This window comes from Anser anser (assembly GCF_964211835.1).
Source record: "Anser anser genome assembly, chromosome: 29".
NCBI classification, from domain to species: Eukaryota; Metazoa; Chordata; class Aves; order Anseriformes; family Anatidae; genus Anser; species Anser anser.
Window position 1 is genome coordinate 1,581,793 of NC_139750.1, and position 18,504 is coordinate 1,600,296.

Consider the following 18,504-nt stretch of genomic DNA (forward strand, 5'->3'; position numbering starts at 1 on the left):
AAGGTTCCTGGTCAGATAACCTTGCTGGAAGAAATGTTTTCCCTCTCTCCCATGCTCCCACCAGTCAGTGTGACTGACAAGGTCTGGCTCCCTCACTGTCTCCTTTAGCACTTGTCGGTCAGGTTTGTGTCCCTGGATGTGTTGTGCTTTATCCCCAGGAGGCTGCCAAGCACCACACAGCCACTCTCTCCCTCCCCATTCAAGAACAGGGGGAGAGACATAGGATAAAGATGGGGAGAGACTGTATCAGGGAGTGTAGTGATAGGACAAGGGGAAGTGCTTTTAAGCTAGAAGAGAGCAGATTTAGATCAGATCTAAAGAAGAAATTCTTCACGCAGTGGGTGGCAAGACCCTGGAACAGGTTGCCCAGAGAAGTGGTGGATGCCTCATCCCTGGTAGTGTCCAAGGTCAGGTCGGATGGGACCTTGAGCAAACTGTTCTAGAGGGAGATGACTCTGCCCATTTCACAGGGACTGGAACTAGACCTTAAGGTCCCTTCCAACCCCAAACATTCTATGGTTCCATGAGCTTGCTGGGTTGTGTAGTCTGTGTAGACAGAGGGATATCATTTGCTGTGAAAAAAAAATTCCTTCTCCTGAATATTAACAAGTGCTTGAAAGAAATAGAATACAAACTGGGGGGGTCCTAAATAATAACAGGAGAGGAAAAAAAGATTCCCATAAGGAACTCCTATTTTGATTCAGGAGAAAAGACAGCATTGGAAACCGGTGTCTCTCTCTAGCTGACAGAAGGAAGAACAGTGATTGAATCAGTTTGATTCAAAGTTGATTCCCCCGGAGGCTCAGGGACTTGTCGAGAGCTCCCTGTGCTGCTGAGCTGGGCTGGGCTCCTGGGCCCAAGGGGAGCTCCTGGCAAGCGGGCAGCGCTGCAGAGAGACAGCTCTGCCCAGGAGCAGCTCCTCTGCACAGCGCAGCAGGGCTGGGGGCACTGCCTGCAGGGGACAAGGGCGGTTGAGAGAAGGGAGGGAGATGATAAAGGCAGTGTGGAGGGGGGATGCTGAGAGCTCACCGCGGGAGAAATCTTCCCAGCCCTGAACAGGGTAAGTGTCTGGCTGCAGGGCAACGCAGCTGTTTTTCCTGGTGCCATCTCCAGATTTGCTGGCAAATCCCACAGCCTATGGGATCTTTCAGGAGGACACTTAAGAGTTCCTAAGATAAGAGAAGAACAATAAGTTCCAGAGCAGGGATTACCTGCCAAAGCTGTCAGAGGGACATGGGATGATGGTTTCTTTCTGTGGGGCTGGCTGCAGGCTGTGCAGCCGGGTTCCAGGCAGGGGTGGCCAGGGCTGTGGTGCAGAGCAGGGTCCCTGCTGTGCCCCAGGGGCTGTGTGCCAGGGCAGGGCCTCTGCCGCCTGCCAGGCTCAGCACTCAGCCTGCCCGGGGAGCTGCCCAGGGTGCTGTGGGGAGAAGCTGTGGGTGGAAGGAGTCCCCTCAGAAGGGCAGAGAAGAACAGGGTCCTGCTGGTGACAAGAGGCTGCTGCCTGGTGTAGGGTGGCTACAGCTCCACAGCATCCCCAGGGAATCTTTGGGGGAGATTCTTGAAATGGAAGAGAAAGGCCTGCACTACTAGTAGGGAAGGCACTCTCTGGGGTCTCTACTTTCAATTTCCTTCCCTGAAGGACTCTCAAAACAGGTCAGAGCTGCTGTATATCTGCTGAACATGAGGAGATGTCCCTGGGTAATTATCTGGGACAGGAGATGTCTGCAGAACAAAGCTGAGCACACATCAGGTGGGATAGGTTCTGTGAGCAATGGCAGGGAGGAGACGTGGGGACAGGGAAACAGCTGCCAGCAGGGACAGCTCCAGGCAGCAGAGAACTGGGCAGGGAGGGAGAGGGAGCTGCTGCCCGAAACACCAAGGGAGGGGGGATTCAGGCACTCCCTGCCAGGCCTGCAGTGCAGGCACCTTCTCTACAGCAACCCCCTGCTCTCCTCTGCCACCCAGCACAGCCTCTGCCCTCAGGGGCTTTAAGGCATGAGCCACCTCCTCCTCAGCTGGACCTCCAGAAGAGGAGAGGAGCCTGTGTCCTGCAGTGTGATACACAACGAGGAGGCTAAGAGTCCCTGCCTTGCAGTGTCACTTCTCTAGGCGGCATGCAAGCTTGGTAGGGTGAAGGCTTCATTGCATGCCCATCTGATTTTCTCTCTGTCAGCTGGTTGGAGCATTGTGGTATTCTCTCTTATTTCTCCACGTGTGTGTGGTTCTCCTACTTCTTTGTCTAGGGTGCAGATGGGTGTAATCTTCTGTTCTGAACTGGACTGCTGGTGAACAATGTGCCCAGACTGCATTCTATGTTGTCAGGCACACTGTCACTCACTTGGGAGGGTTGTTGAATGAGCTGACTCATTCCTCGTTCCACACAACGAATAGTAATATCTCTGAAGGAGAACTGGGTTTTGCTCAGAGAAGTCTACCTAACTTCTCACTTTTTTCTTCTCCTAGAGCAGGTCTGCATGCCCCGAGGCAGCAAATGTCCAACAGCAGCTCCCCCACTGAGTTCCTCCTCCTGCCATTCGCAGACACGCGTGAGCTGCAGCTCCTGCACTTCGGGCTCTTCCTGGGCACCTACCTGGCTGCCCTCCTGGGCAACGGCCTCATCCTCACAGCCGTAGCCTGCGACCACCGCCTCCACACCCCCATGTACTTCTTCCTCCTCAACCTCGCCCTCCTCGACCTGGGCACTATTACCACCACTGTCCCCAAAGCCATGGCCAGTTCCCTCTGGGACACCAGGGCCATTTCCTTCTTTGGTTGTGCTACCCAGGTCTTTATGTTTGTCACATTTGTCACAGCAGAGTTTTATCTTCTCACCATCATGGCCTACGACCGCTACGTTGCCATCTGCAAACCCCTGCACTACGGGACAATAATGGACAGCAGAACTTGTGTCAACATGACAACAGCTACCTGGGCCTGTACTTTTCTCTATGCTGTGCTGCACACTGCCAATACTTTTTCTCTCCCCCTCTGCCAAGGGAATGCCCTGGACCAGTTCTTCTGTGAAATTCCCCAGATCCTCAAGCTCTCCTGCTCAGACGCCTACATCAAAGAGGCTAGGCTTATTGTGGTTAGTGCCTGTTTACTATTTGCGTGCTTTGTTTTCCTTGTGGTGTCCTATGTGCAGATCTTCAGGGCTGTGCTGAGGATCCCCTCAGAGCAGGGCAGGCACAAAGCCTTTTCCACATGCCTCCCTCACCTGGCTGTGGTCTCCCTTTTTATCAGCACTGCCATATTTTCCTACCTGAAGCCCCCCTCCATGTCCTCCTCATCCCTGAATCTTTTGTTGGCAGTTTTGTACTCAGTGGTGACTCCAGCAGTGAACCCCCTTATCTACAGCATGAGGAACCGGGAGTTGAAAGATGCGGTGTGGAAACTGATGAATGGATGTTTTTCAGAAGGAATAATCTGCCCATCTTAGAATCATAGAAACATAGAAACATAGAACAGCGTGGCTTGGAAGGGACCTCAAAGATCATCTAGTTCCAACCCCCCTGCCATGGGCAAGTATGCCACCCACTAGATCAGGTTTGCCAGGGCCCCATCCAGCCAGGCCTTGTAGTCCTCCAAGGATGGGGCATACACAAGTTCTCTGGGCAACCTGTTCCAGTGCCTCACCGCTCTCTGAGTGAAGAATTTCCTCCTAACCTCTAATCTAAATCTCCCCTCTTTTAGTTTAAAAACATTCCCCCTTGTCCTGTCATTATCTGACTGAGCAAAAAGTCGTTCTCCATCCTTTTTTATGCCCCCTTTATTTAGTGAGAAGATGCAATCATCACAGACAGCCCCTCGTAACCACCGTTCCCTGCACTGGGCTCTTGCCCCAGCTCAGACAGGTGGTTTGTAGGCAATGAATTCGCCCTAAAGCCTTCTCTTCTGTAGGCTGAACCACCCCAACTCTCTCAGCCTTCCTTCACAGGAGGGGTGCTCCAGCTCCTTGATCATCTTTGTGGCCCTCCTCTGGATCTGTTTTAACAGATCAACATCCTTCGTGTGCTGGGGCCCAAAACCTGGATTCAGTACTCCAAGCGGGGCCTCACTATAGCAGAGTAAAGGGGGACAATCACCTCCTTCGACCTGCTAGCCACTCCTCTTTTGATGCAGCCCGGAATGCAGTTGGCCTTCTGGGCTGCAAGCACGCACTGATGGCTCATGTTGAACAGTTCATGTCCACCAGAACAAGAACCTTCTCTGCAGGGCTGCTCTCAATGCATTCTTCTCCCAGTCTGTCCTCATGTCTGCAATTGCTGTGAGATAGGTGCAACGCCTTACACTTGGACTTGCTGAACATCTTTAGTTTCTCATGGACCCACTTCTCAAGCTTGTCCAGGTCCCTTTGGATGGCATCCCTTCCTTCTATTGCATCAACTGCACCACTGAGTTTAGTGTCATCTGCAAACTTGCAGAGGATGCACTCGATCCTCCTGTCTAGTTCTTTTTCTGCATATCATTCATAATGTAACTCATTAAAGGCCCAGATGCAGGTTTGTTTGTTTTTTATTTTGCTAGTGAGTATATTTTTTCTCTTTATATTACTTGTGAAATTATTGTCCACAAAGAAATGTCTTTGTTCATATTCTTTCATTTCAGTATCTACATATCCCCTGTGACTCCCAGACTTGGTGCAAACAATGAGCCAGGCTCTCTGTATTTAAATAAAAAGAAGGACCCTACAGTGACTTGATCGCCTGAGATCCTCCCTCAGAGACTTGCAGTGGAGCTGCAGGGGCTCTTGGCTGTGTGCAGAGGTGGAGGGGAGAAGTGTCCTGGCACAGCAGCACTGCCAGGGAGCTCCAGGGCTTGGTCTGTCCCAAGCTGCTCTCCCTTTCACCTCCTACACTCTCCTTCAGAGCCCTTATCTTGCTGTGAGGACTAATTGCTCTTGTCACTTGCTCACCGTGCTGCTGTGGGGCAGTCCTGTGTCCACAGGCAGGGACAGGCCAGGGGCACCTCTCTAACACAGCTGGCTCTATACCAGCATCTCCAGAATAAAAGGGGATCTGCTGAGGTCAGTGCCTGAAGGCACAGATCTCCCAAAGCTACTCCCATGGATGTTGCAAAGTAAAAATAGTTTTTTGAAGTACAGATAAAGTGCTAAATCTGGGTGGGAACAGGCAAAGGAGAGCTCTGCCACTCCAGGGAACACAGCTGGTAGAGGGAAAGCAGTCTGCTGAGATTTTATACCTGTGTTGAAATTTCATAGACTGAATACAGTGAACCACCCCAAAACATCTAATGACATTGGAAATAAGTTGGACTAGATGATCCTGGTGGGTCCCTTCCAGTTCAGGCTATTCCATGAGTCTCTGACTCTGAAGAAGGCCGGCTAGCCGTGCACACCGTCCATGGCCAAAGAACCACTTGTGTGGGAGGCAGTCAGTGGCAGTGCCCCCCACCAGCTGGCTCTGCCTTCCCAGCCTGACCAGCATGGCCCTGCAGAGTGCCCCCACGGCCCCATGCATCACAGCCCCCTCACTCTGCAGAGCAGCACCGCCAGCTCGGGTGCTGTGGCAGCATGGGCAGGGGCTGCAGGAATGGCTGCTCAGGCCAGCCCAGACATGCTGGCCTGGGGCAAGGCTGTTTGGGACATGGGGTGTCCCAGGAGCAGACCAGGGTGCTGTGTGTGTGTGCACTGGCGCTGCCTGAGGAGCCCCAGGGCCAGCAGTGTGGTGCTGTGCTGTGTCTCGGAGCGGGGCTGGCCTGGGGGGCTGCAGGCTGTCTGGGGGAGGGGAATGTCCTGCAGATGGCAACAGCGGAGAAACTGCCACTGCCCTCCACTTCTCCATTTGCTGCTTTGGGACCATCCCAGCCTGGAATGCTCTGCTGGGCTGGGCTGAGCTAGGCTGGACAGAGGAGAGGGAGATGTGGAGAGCTGGGGAGGGGCTGGGCTGGGCTGCCTTCCTGGAAGAGACAGGGGGGAACCACAGAGCAGTCTGGGCTGGGCCTTGTTCACTGGATATGGATATGACCAATGCTAGTCATCATGACTTTAACACTAACTCCTTGTCTGCAGAGTTCTCAACATTTTCCTAAAATATATATTCAGTTCTTGATTCAGTTTTCCACACAGCAGTGGCCATTTCCTTCAGGAAGCCCTGGAATTTTTAAAGGCAGCAATGGGAAACATGAGTCTGGATGTGTGGGAGGCCTTCTGTAGCATGAGCTGGTTGGATGCTTGCTGGATGCTTGAGGGAGGGTATTCTCCTGCAGACGGCAGCAGCAGGGACACTGCCACTGACCTCCACTTCTCCATTTGATGCTTTGGGGCCAGCCCAGCCTGGGCTGCACTGCTGGGCTGGGCTGGGGAAAGGAGAGGGAAGTATGGAGAGCTGGGGAGGGGCTGTGCTGGCCGCCTGGGAGAGGCAGGGAGGACCAACAGAATGGACACTGCCACTGTCTATTTCCACGTGCCTCCCTCACCTGGCCGTGGTCCCCCTGTTTGTGAGCACTGGCTAGTCTGCCTACCTGAAGCTCCCCTCATTCTCCTCCCCATCCACGGACCTGCTGGTGGCAGTTCTGTACTTGGTGGTTCCTCCAGCAGTGAATCCCCTCATCTACAGCATGAGGAACCAGAAGCTCAAGGATGCAGTGAGGAAACTCTTTGGATACATGCTTCAAGCAAGTATTTGCACACATTCTTCAACATTAGTCATGTGCCTATAATCCTATCAGGGCACTGATGTTTTCTGAAATAAACTGTTAGGACAATCTTCTTTAATTTTATCTCTTTCTTAATATTGTCTAAAGCTTGTGAATTTGACTTGATGTCTGATGTCTTGGTGTCTGATATGTAATGTTTTTTTAGTTTTGACCCAATCCTCTAATGTACTTATAGAACTGGGCTTCTCGTGCAGATAACAACAATAAAGAAGAGAGTAGAAATTTACTGGTCTCATGTCCCATCTCCTCCCATCTCTTCTGCAGCTGGGGGAGCAGCCCCAACATGCACGAGGAACTCAGGACCAAGAGCCCAGCTGCCACATGGAGGAGCAGCCCCGGTGGCCCTCAGGGCTGCCCCTCACTGCCCGCTGGGCTCTGCCTCTCTGCTGCCTTCAGGTCGGGGCTGCTGCTTCCCTGGAGCCATGGCCATGGCCAGCAGCAGGACGTGGCCTTTTCACTGCTGTTCTCTTTTGGCTTCCACTTTGTTCTCTTGTTCCCTTGCATTTCTCTTAGCCCTCAGGTCACGGGTACCTTGGTGACAGTCCTGATGTCTCTACAGTGGCATCTCTGCCACATCTCTGCATTCGTCTTCCAAAGATAGTGTCAGAAATACAACCAAGGACACCTTCCCTGGACAGGCCTCTTGCTTTTCTGGGCTTCACCATGGATTAGAGTCCCATAATGATCACTGAAGGACTGTGGGATGCCTTCTTGGTTGCACATAGCCTAGCAAATAGTAGCTGGCCTTTCACTGGCCTGGGAGTGTCCCAGTGCTGCTGGGCCTGATGGCAAATCGCATCCTGGAGAGGAATCTGGAGCTGCTTTGTGCCTGGGGCAGGCCTCTTGTGCTGGCCTGGGGAGCGGGGCTGGCCCTGCGAGGCACCGAGACTCTGTGCTGGGGATCTCCCAAGCAAGAGACCAGGGCTCCTCCACCTTCACAGACCTCCATTTCCTGAGCCATAGCTGGTCCCAGCCCGGGGGCTGCTGGGGAGGCCCAGAGCCACCTTTGTCCCAGCAGCTGCGGTGCCTTGCGAGGGGCTGGGGCTGTGGTGGCCATGCCCAGAGCCCTGCAGCAGCCTGCGGCGGGCACTGCTCTGGGGCCAGCCCAGCCTGGGCTGCTGGGCTGGACTGGGCTGGGCTCTGGAGAGGGCAGGGAGGTGGGGAGAGGTGGGCAGGAGCTGGGCTAGGTTGGGCAGTGCCTGGCAGAGGGCACCAGCAGCGTCAGGGAGCGGTGGGAGCATGCAGGGGAGGGCTCCCAGCAGGGCTTAGTGCTGCAGAGCCAGGGCTGGGGAAGGGAGCCCAGACCTGCAGGGGCAGGGGAGAGGAGGCCGCTCTGGGCCCTTGCTGGCCTGGGCAGAGCAGGAAGGGGGCCCACGGCATTCGTCCCCTTACCGCAGCCTGCCAGGACCTGGAAGATGGTCATGGAGCATCCAGGGCCAGGCTCTGCCCCGTGGCGCACGAGCCGTGCCTGCCCTCCTCCTGCCACGCTCCGTGCGGTGGCAGCAGCAGAGGGGACCCCCAGACAGCCCCTGCACGGGGCTCTGCCAACCACGTCGCCCCAGCCCTCTTCAGCGCCCTCCTTGATGCTCTTTGATGCATGCCAGTACCTCCCAGTGCGTGCTGGCCAGCACATCTGCTGAGGCCCAGTGAGGCTGCTGCAGGGGCAGGGAGCTCAGCATGGCCCTTGCAGTCCCCTGCCCTGCGCCTGCCTCTCCCCTTGCCCTTTGCCCCAGTCTTGTCTCTGCAGGCAGAAGCGCTCTTGGCATGGACTTCCTGGCCTCCCCTCGCCTGCGCACAGCTGCTGCCCACTCAGGCTGCTGGTACAAACGTGTGCTCACAAGCAGCACCACCCCTTGGGCTGCTCCTCCTGGCCTCCCCCACCCACTGCCTTGACTCCTTGTCTCTGCTGGGCCCCACCTTCCACACCCACATGTGTTCCTTGGCTGTCAGCTCCCTCTTCCCTGCCCCACAGAACAACAAAGATGGGGTGGGATGTATTACTATTATGAGTGGAAGTCTTTTTGTAATCCGCATCAGTAATGGCACAAAAAGACAGTTCCTTCACCAGTGATCTACATCCTTCTTCAAGTGAATTTTCAGGACCTGTATTCATCACAGGAGAAGAAATACTGATGGTCACCTATACTTGCATTGTCATTGATTTGTCCATCATGGTGTACTCCCTCATCTTCCAGGTACCTCCACCCACCTTGAATAAGCAATCCCTGTTGAATGTCCCCTTTCCAGCTGCCTGTCTGGACCTATGCACTTCCCATGGTTCTCCTGCTTTGCCCTCCCCTTACACTTTGATCATTCAGACCACTCTCACCGACCCAGTTGCTGCTTTGAGCTTCAGGGAATTCAAGCTTGGCCATCTATTATCAGTCTGCCTAATTGTTTCTGTAGCAAGCTCCTCATCATTTATCATTGAATTAGGATCATATAGAATAATACTAATCTTAATACTTTTAATTTCCTATCAATTAATATAAAATGCTTAATTTACAGTGAACCTTTTGGGAAGGTAAAAATCACTGGAGACATTCAAGATGAGGAGATTGCTTTGCTGTTTGGAAGATTGCTGCATGTTTTCCTGTTGTTTGTTTTAAAATAAGGACAAACCCTTCTGTGCCTGTGTGCAGCCAGGTCTCTAAGGAAAGCAGGTGGGAGCTGGTGCAAAGGAGCTGTAACATCCAGCTGCAGAATTCAGTGCAGAAGTCTGGTGTAAGGAAAAGTGATGCAAGTGCCATGTGGCCAATGAGAGAAATGTCAGGGTTGGGGTGGAGAGGAGCAAGGTTGTCCATGCACTGTCAGACCTCAAGAGTCTGCTTTTCCTCCCTATGGACATCTCCATAGGAGAAGCCCTGGATTAATATCAATTGAAGATGCTCAAAACTGAAATGCAACTAAATCCACCCTTTAAAATGAGAAAAGATTGTTATTAGATGCTTTTTGAAATCTTCCTCCTTAACTACTCCATGAAAGCTCTCCAATTAGCTGTCCAAGTCCTGAAGACCTGAATAAAACTATGGAAGACGTATGTTTCCTTAGGTGTTTCTGCATTTTCATGAATTCCATGGTGGATTTTGAAGCTCAGTCTGTGAACCTCAGGTACTGAGAGGAGAATGATGCAATCGTTTGAGAAAGTAAAGTCAGAAGGAAAAGTTGAAGTGACTTGGAGTATTAATGGTCCCCACTGAGGGCCGATACCAAGAGATTCTCCTCAGGGACTTGATAGGGCAGATAATTGGAGGCCATGCTTACAGATAGGCAAAGCACTGTGCTGAGAAAACACTGGCTTTGTTGTGGTGAAGTAAAAGGGCCGGGTCCTGACTCCAGCCACTGGGAGGGAAGTTCCTGCACCCCCATGTCTGGCTCAGGGCTCTTACTGGGGGTCTGTGGGATGTGGTGGGCAGTGTGATGCCACAAGAAGAACAATGATATGACACCTCCCTGCCTCTGCACAGGGTCTCAAGAAAGCAATGACCGCCCTTGCAATGACTATATCTCATCTCCTCAGAAGCTCTATCCAAGGGGACAAAAATGTCAGGGCGGTTGGGGCCTTCTCTTCTTGCCAACACCCACCTCTTTGTCCTCTCCAGGCTTCCCTATGCTGCCCCACACTTTGCCCTATTTCCTTGAAGGCTGCAGACACCCATCTCTGTTCACCACCTTGCTCTCATCACGGCATTTCCGTGGTTTCACCAATGTCTTGTCAACCCTCACCAGCTGTTCCTTGAAACACAAAGCCATGGTCTGATCACAGACACTCTTTGGGTGACCTCTAGCACCAAGGCACAACACTTTGAGGGACATTCCTTCTTTATGACCAGTGCCAACCTTCCAAGGTGCACTTTGTGGCAATTTTTTTCTCTCCTGCTCTTTCCTACTACCAAAGAAAGCTCCATCAGGGTGGAAACCACTCCTGAAGTAGGCATCCCAACGCATCGGCCTTCTAGTGGCCTGTCAGCCAACCAGACAGAAGTCACCTCGCCAGCATTTTCCAAGCCATGGTCCTGCTGCTGGCCTTGCAGCTTCTTGTGTAGACACAACCAAGCCTTGCGCCAGCTGCTGTCCAGTCATGTAATCAAGCAGAAGGGACAGGACAAGCCATATTCAGGCCTTCTTTCTGTCTGGGTCCTCCTGGGGATGTAGGCAGAGGGGATCCCACAGTCAGCATGCCAACCAGGTGCCTTCTGCTGGCCTAGCAGGACGACTGGCAGATGTCAGCCAAAAAGTACAGATCCTAGGTAGAAGTGTGACCTGTCAGCTACTTCAGACAGAAGTGACCTCACAGTCCCTTCCACAGTCACATTCGTCCTGCTGGTGCGGGAGATCCTGAGGCAGAGCTGAGCTCATCAGAGCATTCCCACCCATCTCCTCCTTGTGACCTACAAGCTGCTTAGATCCATGGCCCCTCACATTGAACTTTGAATGCACCGCAATCTTACGGTTCCTGCCCACACCGAAGGGAACAAGAAGCTAAAGTTAAGGGTTAGGAAAAGGGTTAAAGGTGAGAAGGTTAATGCACAGGGAGACAGGCTTTGGATGATAGTTGTTCATGTATGGCATTAGGGACTACGGCGAACCTTTCTGGGTGAGAGATTAAGCAGATGCTTAGTGGGAGGGTTTGGTGTTCTGCTTGGGGTGTCAGGTCTGCGGTTAGGGTATGAGCAAGCTCTTTGGTTGAGGGTTTTGTTTAGGTCTGCAAGAAGACTAGGGTTAAATAGAGCATTTCAATGCTAGTGTTAAGGGCAGGGATCAGGGTGAGCAAGAGAGGGTCATAGAAAGGGGTTATGGACTAATTTTGGCTTCAAGGGATATTGTGGTCAAAAGTTAGAGCAGTGGATTCCTGTCAGGGTGTGGAGTGGCATTTAGATTTAGGTATTAACGTAACAGGTTAAACTAGGGTAAGGGCCTCACATGACTGCTTTAAGTCAGCTTTATGGTGGGATCAACATTACCTGAATATTCTTACCTCTCCAAAATCGTTAGCTTCTGCTGTCCAAGCTCCTCTTTCCTCCCCCAAATCTCACATCTCTCCTGGCCAGGCTCCTCCTTTTCCCCCAGTTCTGCGCCAGTCCTGTGGGGTGCTAGGGCAGGAGGGACGTTGCAGGCAATGTTCCAGCCCCGTGCCTGTTTGTGGTCTCTCAGCTCCTTGTGCACAGTGAAGATCACACTCACGTCCAGAAGCCATGTGCCTGAAGCTGGCCTAGAAGACACTCAGGGGAAGCGCCGTCACAGCCCCAGCCCCAGCCCTAGCCCCAGCCCCAGCCCCAGCCCCAGCCCCAGCTGGCGGTGCTGCTCTGCAGAGCGAGAGGGCTGTGGTGCCCGGGATACGGGGGCAATCTCCAGGGCTGTGCTGGGCAGGTTGGGAAGCACAGCCAGCTCATGGGGTCACTGCCATTGCTCCAGGGCTGCAAGGAATCACTCGCCAGACTCCTTTGCTGGGGCTGCTGCATGCCCCGGGGCTGCAGAGGAATTTACAAAGAAGATAATGCACTTAATGCAGCCTTCCACTGTCATCAGGTGGTGGAGGCTGTAGATGAAGGGAGAGCAGTGGATGTTGTCTGTCCCAACCTTAGGAAAGTGTCTGTCACTCTCACAACACCCATATAAACAAGATGATGAAGTAGCAACCACATAGGTGGAAAGTGAGGTTGATTAAAAGCTCACAGACTGCCTGGGTTCACTGGGTTGTGACCAGTAGAAAAGAATCCAGCCGGCCCCCAAAGTTGGGGCCAATAAACTTTGAAAATCCCATAAACGATCTGGGTGATGGCGCAGAGTGTACCCTCCGCAAGTTTGCTGATGATATGAAACTGAGCAGAGCAGCTGGAACGCAAGATTTGGAATGATGTAATCAAGCTAGAGAAATGGGCAGAGAGGAGCCTCATGACATACAGCAAAGGAACAAGAAGGAACAACACCAGGCACCACTACCTGCTGGGGTCAACTGCCTGGAGGTGAACTTTACCGACAAATGACGGGGTTTTCTGGTGGACAACTACTTAAACATTATCCAGTACTGTGCCCTCACAGCAAAGAAGGCCACCAGCATCCTGGGCTGCACTACTAAAAGCATTGATGGCACCTTGCTGGAGGTGGTCCTTCCCCTCTGTTCAGCACTTGTGAGACCACACCTGGAGTGCTGTCTGGTTCTGGGGTCCCCATTAAGGACAAAGGTAACTAGCAGGAAGAAATATAGCAAAGGGCCATGAAGATGATAAAGTGACTGAACTATCTTTCATGTGAGGAGAGGTTCGGTTTGCTGGAAGTATTTAGCCTGGAGAAGGGAAGGCTCAGATGAGATCTTATCGATGTGTCTAAGGTTGTGAGGGGAGGGAAGGAGAACAATACAGACACGGTCTTCTCAGTGGTGCCCAGAGACAGGGCAAGAGGCAATGGGCACCAAACAAGATGTTGTAAATTTCATCTGAACTCAGGAAAGTATTTCTTCACAGTGAGGGAGGTCAAACATCAGAACAGGTTTCCCAGAGAGGTTGATTCATTTCCATTTACAAATATACTCAGAATCCATCTGGAAATGGTCCTTAGCAGCCTGCTCAGGAAAGCTGGACTTGTGATATCTTCTGGGACTCTTTCTTTCTCAAACAAATGTGTGATTAAGTCATTCTAGAATGTATTGCAGTATTTCTGAGAACTTTTCTGTAGTGTTCTTGCACCCATTGTACTCCAGGTTCCCATGAGGCAGAGATCCATTTTGGAAATTACCCCACTCACCAGGTAACCTTGAGGACCATGGATTACAAGCACCAGCAAGGCCTCAAAACACAGGATTGTCACGCACATTAATTCCACAGTCCAGCCCCTTGTCCCCTGAGTCAGAAGGGACCTCTGGAGGTGTCCACTACCATCATCTTCTCTGAGCAGTGATAGCTTTACAGGTAGATCAGGTTAGTCAGTGCTTTCTGCAGCTGGGTTTTGAAAATCTCTGGGCCCATGACCCAGTGTTGATCCACTGTCTTGGTGGCTGTTCCCCCAGTACAGACACTGATGCCAGCAGAAAGATGGAGCTGGTCAAATTTCAAAGATCAGCTCCCCTTGGGCAGTGGGGAATGGCCGTCCCTGTGCTCCCCACATGTGATCCCCAAGCTGCTGGTGCAATTGTGCAGAGCAAATGGGCTGCGGTGCTGTGGGGTGAATCTACATTGCTGTGCTGGTCAGGGTGGGAAACGGACTCAGAGAGCTCCGCATCACTGGGTTGGACCAGGCAGAGGTACTTAACGAAGGGCAAAATGGATCACTCCCAAGTTTGCCTCCCATCTGCCCGCTGGTTGCCCACTTCCTTCTCTGAGATTGCAGAGTCACAGGTTCCCTGTGAATACCTGGCTTTAATTCTTTCCCTGTGGCTGAGCTCACAGTGGGAGATCTCTCACTTTCAGAGGGGCAGCAGTCACTGCCCACACCAGGCTCCGCTGTCCCTGGAGGTACCCTGGGCTGTGCAGGTAGCTCCAGATTCCCCTCCTGAAGGACATCATCTACGGGTCACATGTGAGAATAGCCCTGGCTATATAATGCAGTGACCGTTTGCTGCCTCTGCTGTCAGCAACCCATGGCTGAGTGTTAAATCTAGCCCTTGGTCTCTGACAGGTAACAATGCAACAATGAGCCATTCCTTCCTGAACTGAAGAAGGAACAGATCCTTGTGGGGAGCAATTCTTTATGCCTATTCTTGACACTGGTTAGGGAAGGAAAGCCCAGACTTCAGTCAGTACACTCTGGTGATTCCGTTTTATTACGGAGATGTTATGAAGGAGTCTTCACTGACTCACAGTGTTAGATGCACATTTATACAGCTTCCATATGGGACAGAACAGGTTCATTCATTCACTGCACTGCGGGGAATCCAAATATTTATGTAGGAACACAAGAAACCCAAGTAGTCAAAATGACAACAAGAAAAAAAAAATATATATCTGCTAAGGACAACGAAAATACAAGCCTGGAAGGTGACGTACTAGGCTTCATTACTGTAGAGTTAAGGTATCTTTATGAGTGCTGAAAAACATCCCCCAAATCAGTTTCCTAACTGCATCCTTCAGCTCCTTGTTCCTCATGCTGTAGATGAGGGGGTTCACTGCTGGAGGCACCACCGAGTACAGAACCGCCAACAAAAGATTCAGGGATGAGAAAGAGATGGAGGGGGGCTTCAGGTAGGCAAACATGACAGTGCTGATGAACAGGGAGACCACAGCCAGGTGAGGGAGGCACGTGGAGAAGGCTTTGTGCCGTCCCTGCTCAGAGGGCATCCTCAGCACAGCCCTGAAGATCTGCACATAGGACAGCACAAGGAAAACAAAACATCCAATACCTGAAGAAAAACAAAACATTATGAACCCAAGTTCTCTGAGGTAGGCATCTGAGCAGGAGAGCTTAAGGATCTGTGGAAGTTCACAGAAGAACTGGTCCAGGGCATTGCCTTGGCAGAGGGGGAGGGAAAAGGTATTGGCAGTGTGCACCAAAGCACTGAGAACACCAGCACCCCAGACAGCTGCTGCCATGGTGACACAAGTTCTGCTGGTCATTACAGTCATATAGTGCAGGGGCTGGCAGATGGCAACATAGTGGTCATAGGCCATGACAGTGAGAAGCTAAAACTCTGCTGTGACAAAGACAACAAACATAAAGACTTGAGAAGCACATCCCAAGTAAGAAACGTCCCTGCTGTCCAAAAGGGAGTTGGCCATGGCTTTGGGGACAGTGGTGGTAATAGTGCCCAGGTCGAGGAGGGCGAGGTTGTGGAGGAAGAAGTACATGGGGGTGTGGAGGCGGTGGTCGCAGGCTACGGCTGTGAGGATGAGGCCGTTGCCCAGGAGGGCAGCCAGGTAGATGCCCAGGAAGAGCCTGAAGTGCAGGAGCTGCAGCTCGTGTGTGTCTGCGAATGGCAGGAGGAGGAACTCGTTGGGGAAGCTGCTGTTGGACATTGCCTGCCTCTGGCCATGTGGACCTGTAGATGGAGGAAGAGACAGAGACAAGTTAGAGAGACTTCTCTGAGTAAAACATACTACTCATACACACAAATCACCATTCCCTGAGCTGAATGAGGAATGAGTCCACTCATTCTCCAACCCTCCCAACTGAATGACAGTGTGCCTGACTGTTTCAAACAGATCTTGGGCACCTTGTTCCCATGAAGACACCCTACGGCAGGGCCCAGCAGTCACTGTCAGAACAGAAGCTTACACCCACCTTCAATCCAGACAAAGAGAGTAGGAGAACCATACACAGGTGGAGAAATAAGAAAGAATACCACAACGCACCAACCTGCTGACAAAGGAAAATGTAGATGGGCATGTAGGGAAACCTTCAGGTTACCAAGCTTCAATGCCATCTATGGAAGTGACACTGCAGGGAAGGCACTCTTAGCCTCAACTTGCAGAACACAGGCTCCTCTCCTCTTCTGGAGGTCCAGCTGAGGAGGAGGTGGCTCATGCCCTAAAGCCTCTGAGGGCAGAGGCTGTGCTGGGTGGCAGAGGAGAGCAGAAGGTTGCTGGAGAGAAGGTGCCTGCACTGCAGACCTGGCAGGGAACGCCTGAATCCCCCCTCCCTTGGTGTTTTGGGCAGCAGCTCCCTCTCCTGCTCAGGTCTCTGCTGCCTGGAGTTGTCCCTGCTGGCAGCTGCTTCCCTGTCCCCACATCTCATCCCTGCCATTGCTCACAGACTCTGTCCCACCAGCTGTGTGCTCAGCTCTGCCCTGCAGACACCTCCTATCCCAGGACACATTTCAGGGACAACTCCCCAAGTTCAGAGTCTAAGGAGCAGCTCTAACCTAACAGAAGGTAACAAGAACTGGGGACTCAGTGTCTTCATCATAATGGAAAAATAAATTCCCTTCGTCATCTGCCACCCAGTAAAGCAAGAGGAGAAATCTCAAAGCACAAAATGCTTCTCTTCAAGAATCCCTTGCTCTGACATTTCTCTTGTGGAGTCCATTGTGAGATGCCCTGGGAGTGCTCAGCAGCTGTGAGCAGCCTATACCAGGCAGCAGCCTCTGGGCACCAGCAGGAACCTGCCCTGCCCTGCCCTGATGGGGGGGGCTCGTTCCACCCACCGCTTCTCCCCACAGCACCCTGGGCAGCTCCCCGAGCAGGCTGAGTGCTGAGCCTGGCAGGCGGCAGAGGCCCTGCCCCGGCACACAGCCCCTGGGGCAAAGCAGGGACCCTGCTCTGCACCACAGCCCTGGGCACCCCTGCCTGCACCCCGGCTGCACCAGCCTGCAGCCACCCTCACAAGAAGGAACCCTCATGTCCTGTCCCTCTGAGAGCTTTAGCAGGTAATCCCTGCTCTGACCCTTGTCATTCTCTTCTCCAAAGAAACTCTGAGAGTCTTCCTGAAAGCTTCCATGGGCTGTGGGATTTGCCAGCAAATCTGGAGATGGCACCAGGAACAACAGCTGTATTGCCCTGCAGCCAGAGACTTACCCTGTTCAGGGCTGGGAAGATTTCTCCTGCAGCGAGCTCTCAGCATCCCCCCTCCACACTGCCTTTAACATCTCCCTCCCTTCTCTCAGCCGCCCTTGTCCCTTGCAGGCAGTGCCCCCAGCCCTGCTGCACTGTGCAGAGGAGCTGCTCCTGGGCAGAGCTGTCTCTCTGCAGCACTGCCCGCTTGCCAGGAGCTCCCCTTGGGCCCAAGAGCCCAGCCCAACTCAGCAGCACAGGGAGCTCTTGACAAGTCCCTGGGCCTCCAGGGGGATCAACTTTGAAACAGACTGAAGCAGTCACTGATTTTTCTTCTCTGAGCTGGGGATGGACACTTACTTCCAGTGGTGTCTTTTCCCCTAAATGAAAAGAAGAGTTTGGCAAGGGAATCATCTTTTCTTGTCCCATTGTGAGACCGGATACCCACAAATCATTCAGGCTGCATTCCATTTCTTTCAAGCACTTGTTGTTTTTCAGGGGGACGAAACTTTTTCACAGAAATAGAAATCCCTCTGTCTACACAAGCTACACAACCAATTTTGTGCCTCCACTCTCATAGAACTACGGAATGGCTTGGGTTGGAGGGGACCTTAAAGACCTTCTTGTTCCAGCCCCGCTGCCATGGTCAGAGGCACATTCCACAAGACCAGGTTCCTCACGGTCCCATCCACCCTGGCCTTGAACACTGCTAGGGAAGCGGGGTTCTACTTCTCTGAAGAACCTTTTCCAGTGCCTCACCAACCTCATAGTGAAGATTTCCTTCTTTAGATTTCAAGTAAATTTTCTCTATTGTATTTTAAAAAGATTGCACCTTGGAAGGGTATGGGATCTCCTGCAGATGGCAGCAGCAGGGACACTGCCACTGACCTCCACTTCTCCATTTGCTGCTTCGAGGCCAGCCCAGCCTGGGCTGCTCTGCTCTGCTCGGCTGGGCTGGGTTGGGGAGAGGACAGGGAGGTGTGGAGAGCTGGGGAGGGTCTGGGCTGGGCTGGCCTCCTGGGAGAGGCATGGAGGACTGTCAGAGCAGGGGCTGGGCTGGGCCCTTGCTCTCTAAATGCTGCATGAGGAAACATGAGTCTAGACATGTGGGAGGCCTTCTTAAGCATGAGCTGGTTGGCAGGCAGAGTACCTGAGGGATTGTGCAGGGCATCCCCTGCACCCAGTGCTCCTGGGGGGGCTGGGAAGAGGCCTCCTGAGCACAGCAGCTCCTTGTAGCCCTGTGGATGCTGGCTGTGAGGTCACTTCTGTCCCAGCAGCTGGCTGGCCAACAGCAGGGAGGTAGAGCCTCTGAGGTCATAAAGGCCATCAGAAAGCTGCCCCCAGCACGGTGACAAATTAGGGGAGGCCAGGGGAAAGCTGGGTGAATAAAGGTGGGAGATTTGGG

At 52.7% G+C, this 18,504-nt stretch overlaps 1 protein-coding gene and 1 pseudogene across 2 annotated transcripts; one reads left to right on the plus strand and one right to left on the minus strand.

Moving 5' to 3' along the window:
* The first annotated feature begins 2,355 nt into the window (after nt 1-2,355).
* On the plus strand, nt 2,356-3,901 carry LOC310887859 (olfactory receptor 14A16-like). Its single transcript, XM_083814037.1, has one exon. The coding sequence runs from the start codon at nt 2,492-2,494 to the stop codon at nt 3,437-3,439; it is 948 nt and encodes a 315-aa protein (XP_083670163.1). The 5' UTR covers nt 2,356-2,491; the 3' UTR covers nt 3,440-3,901.
* A 10,768-nt stretch (nt 3,902-14,669) lies between these two features.
* On the minus strand, nt 14,670-15,908 carry LOC310887757 (olfactory receptor 14C36-like; annotated as a pseudogene). The gene has a single exon. The product of its transcript is annotated as an olfactory receptor 14C36-like (transcript).
* Nucleotides 15,909-18,504: the final 2,596 nt, after the last annotated feature.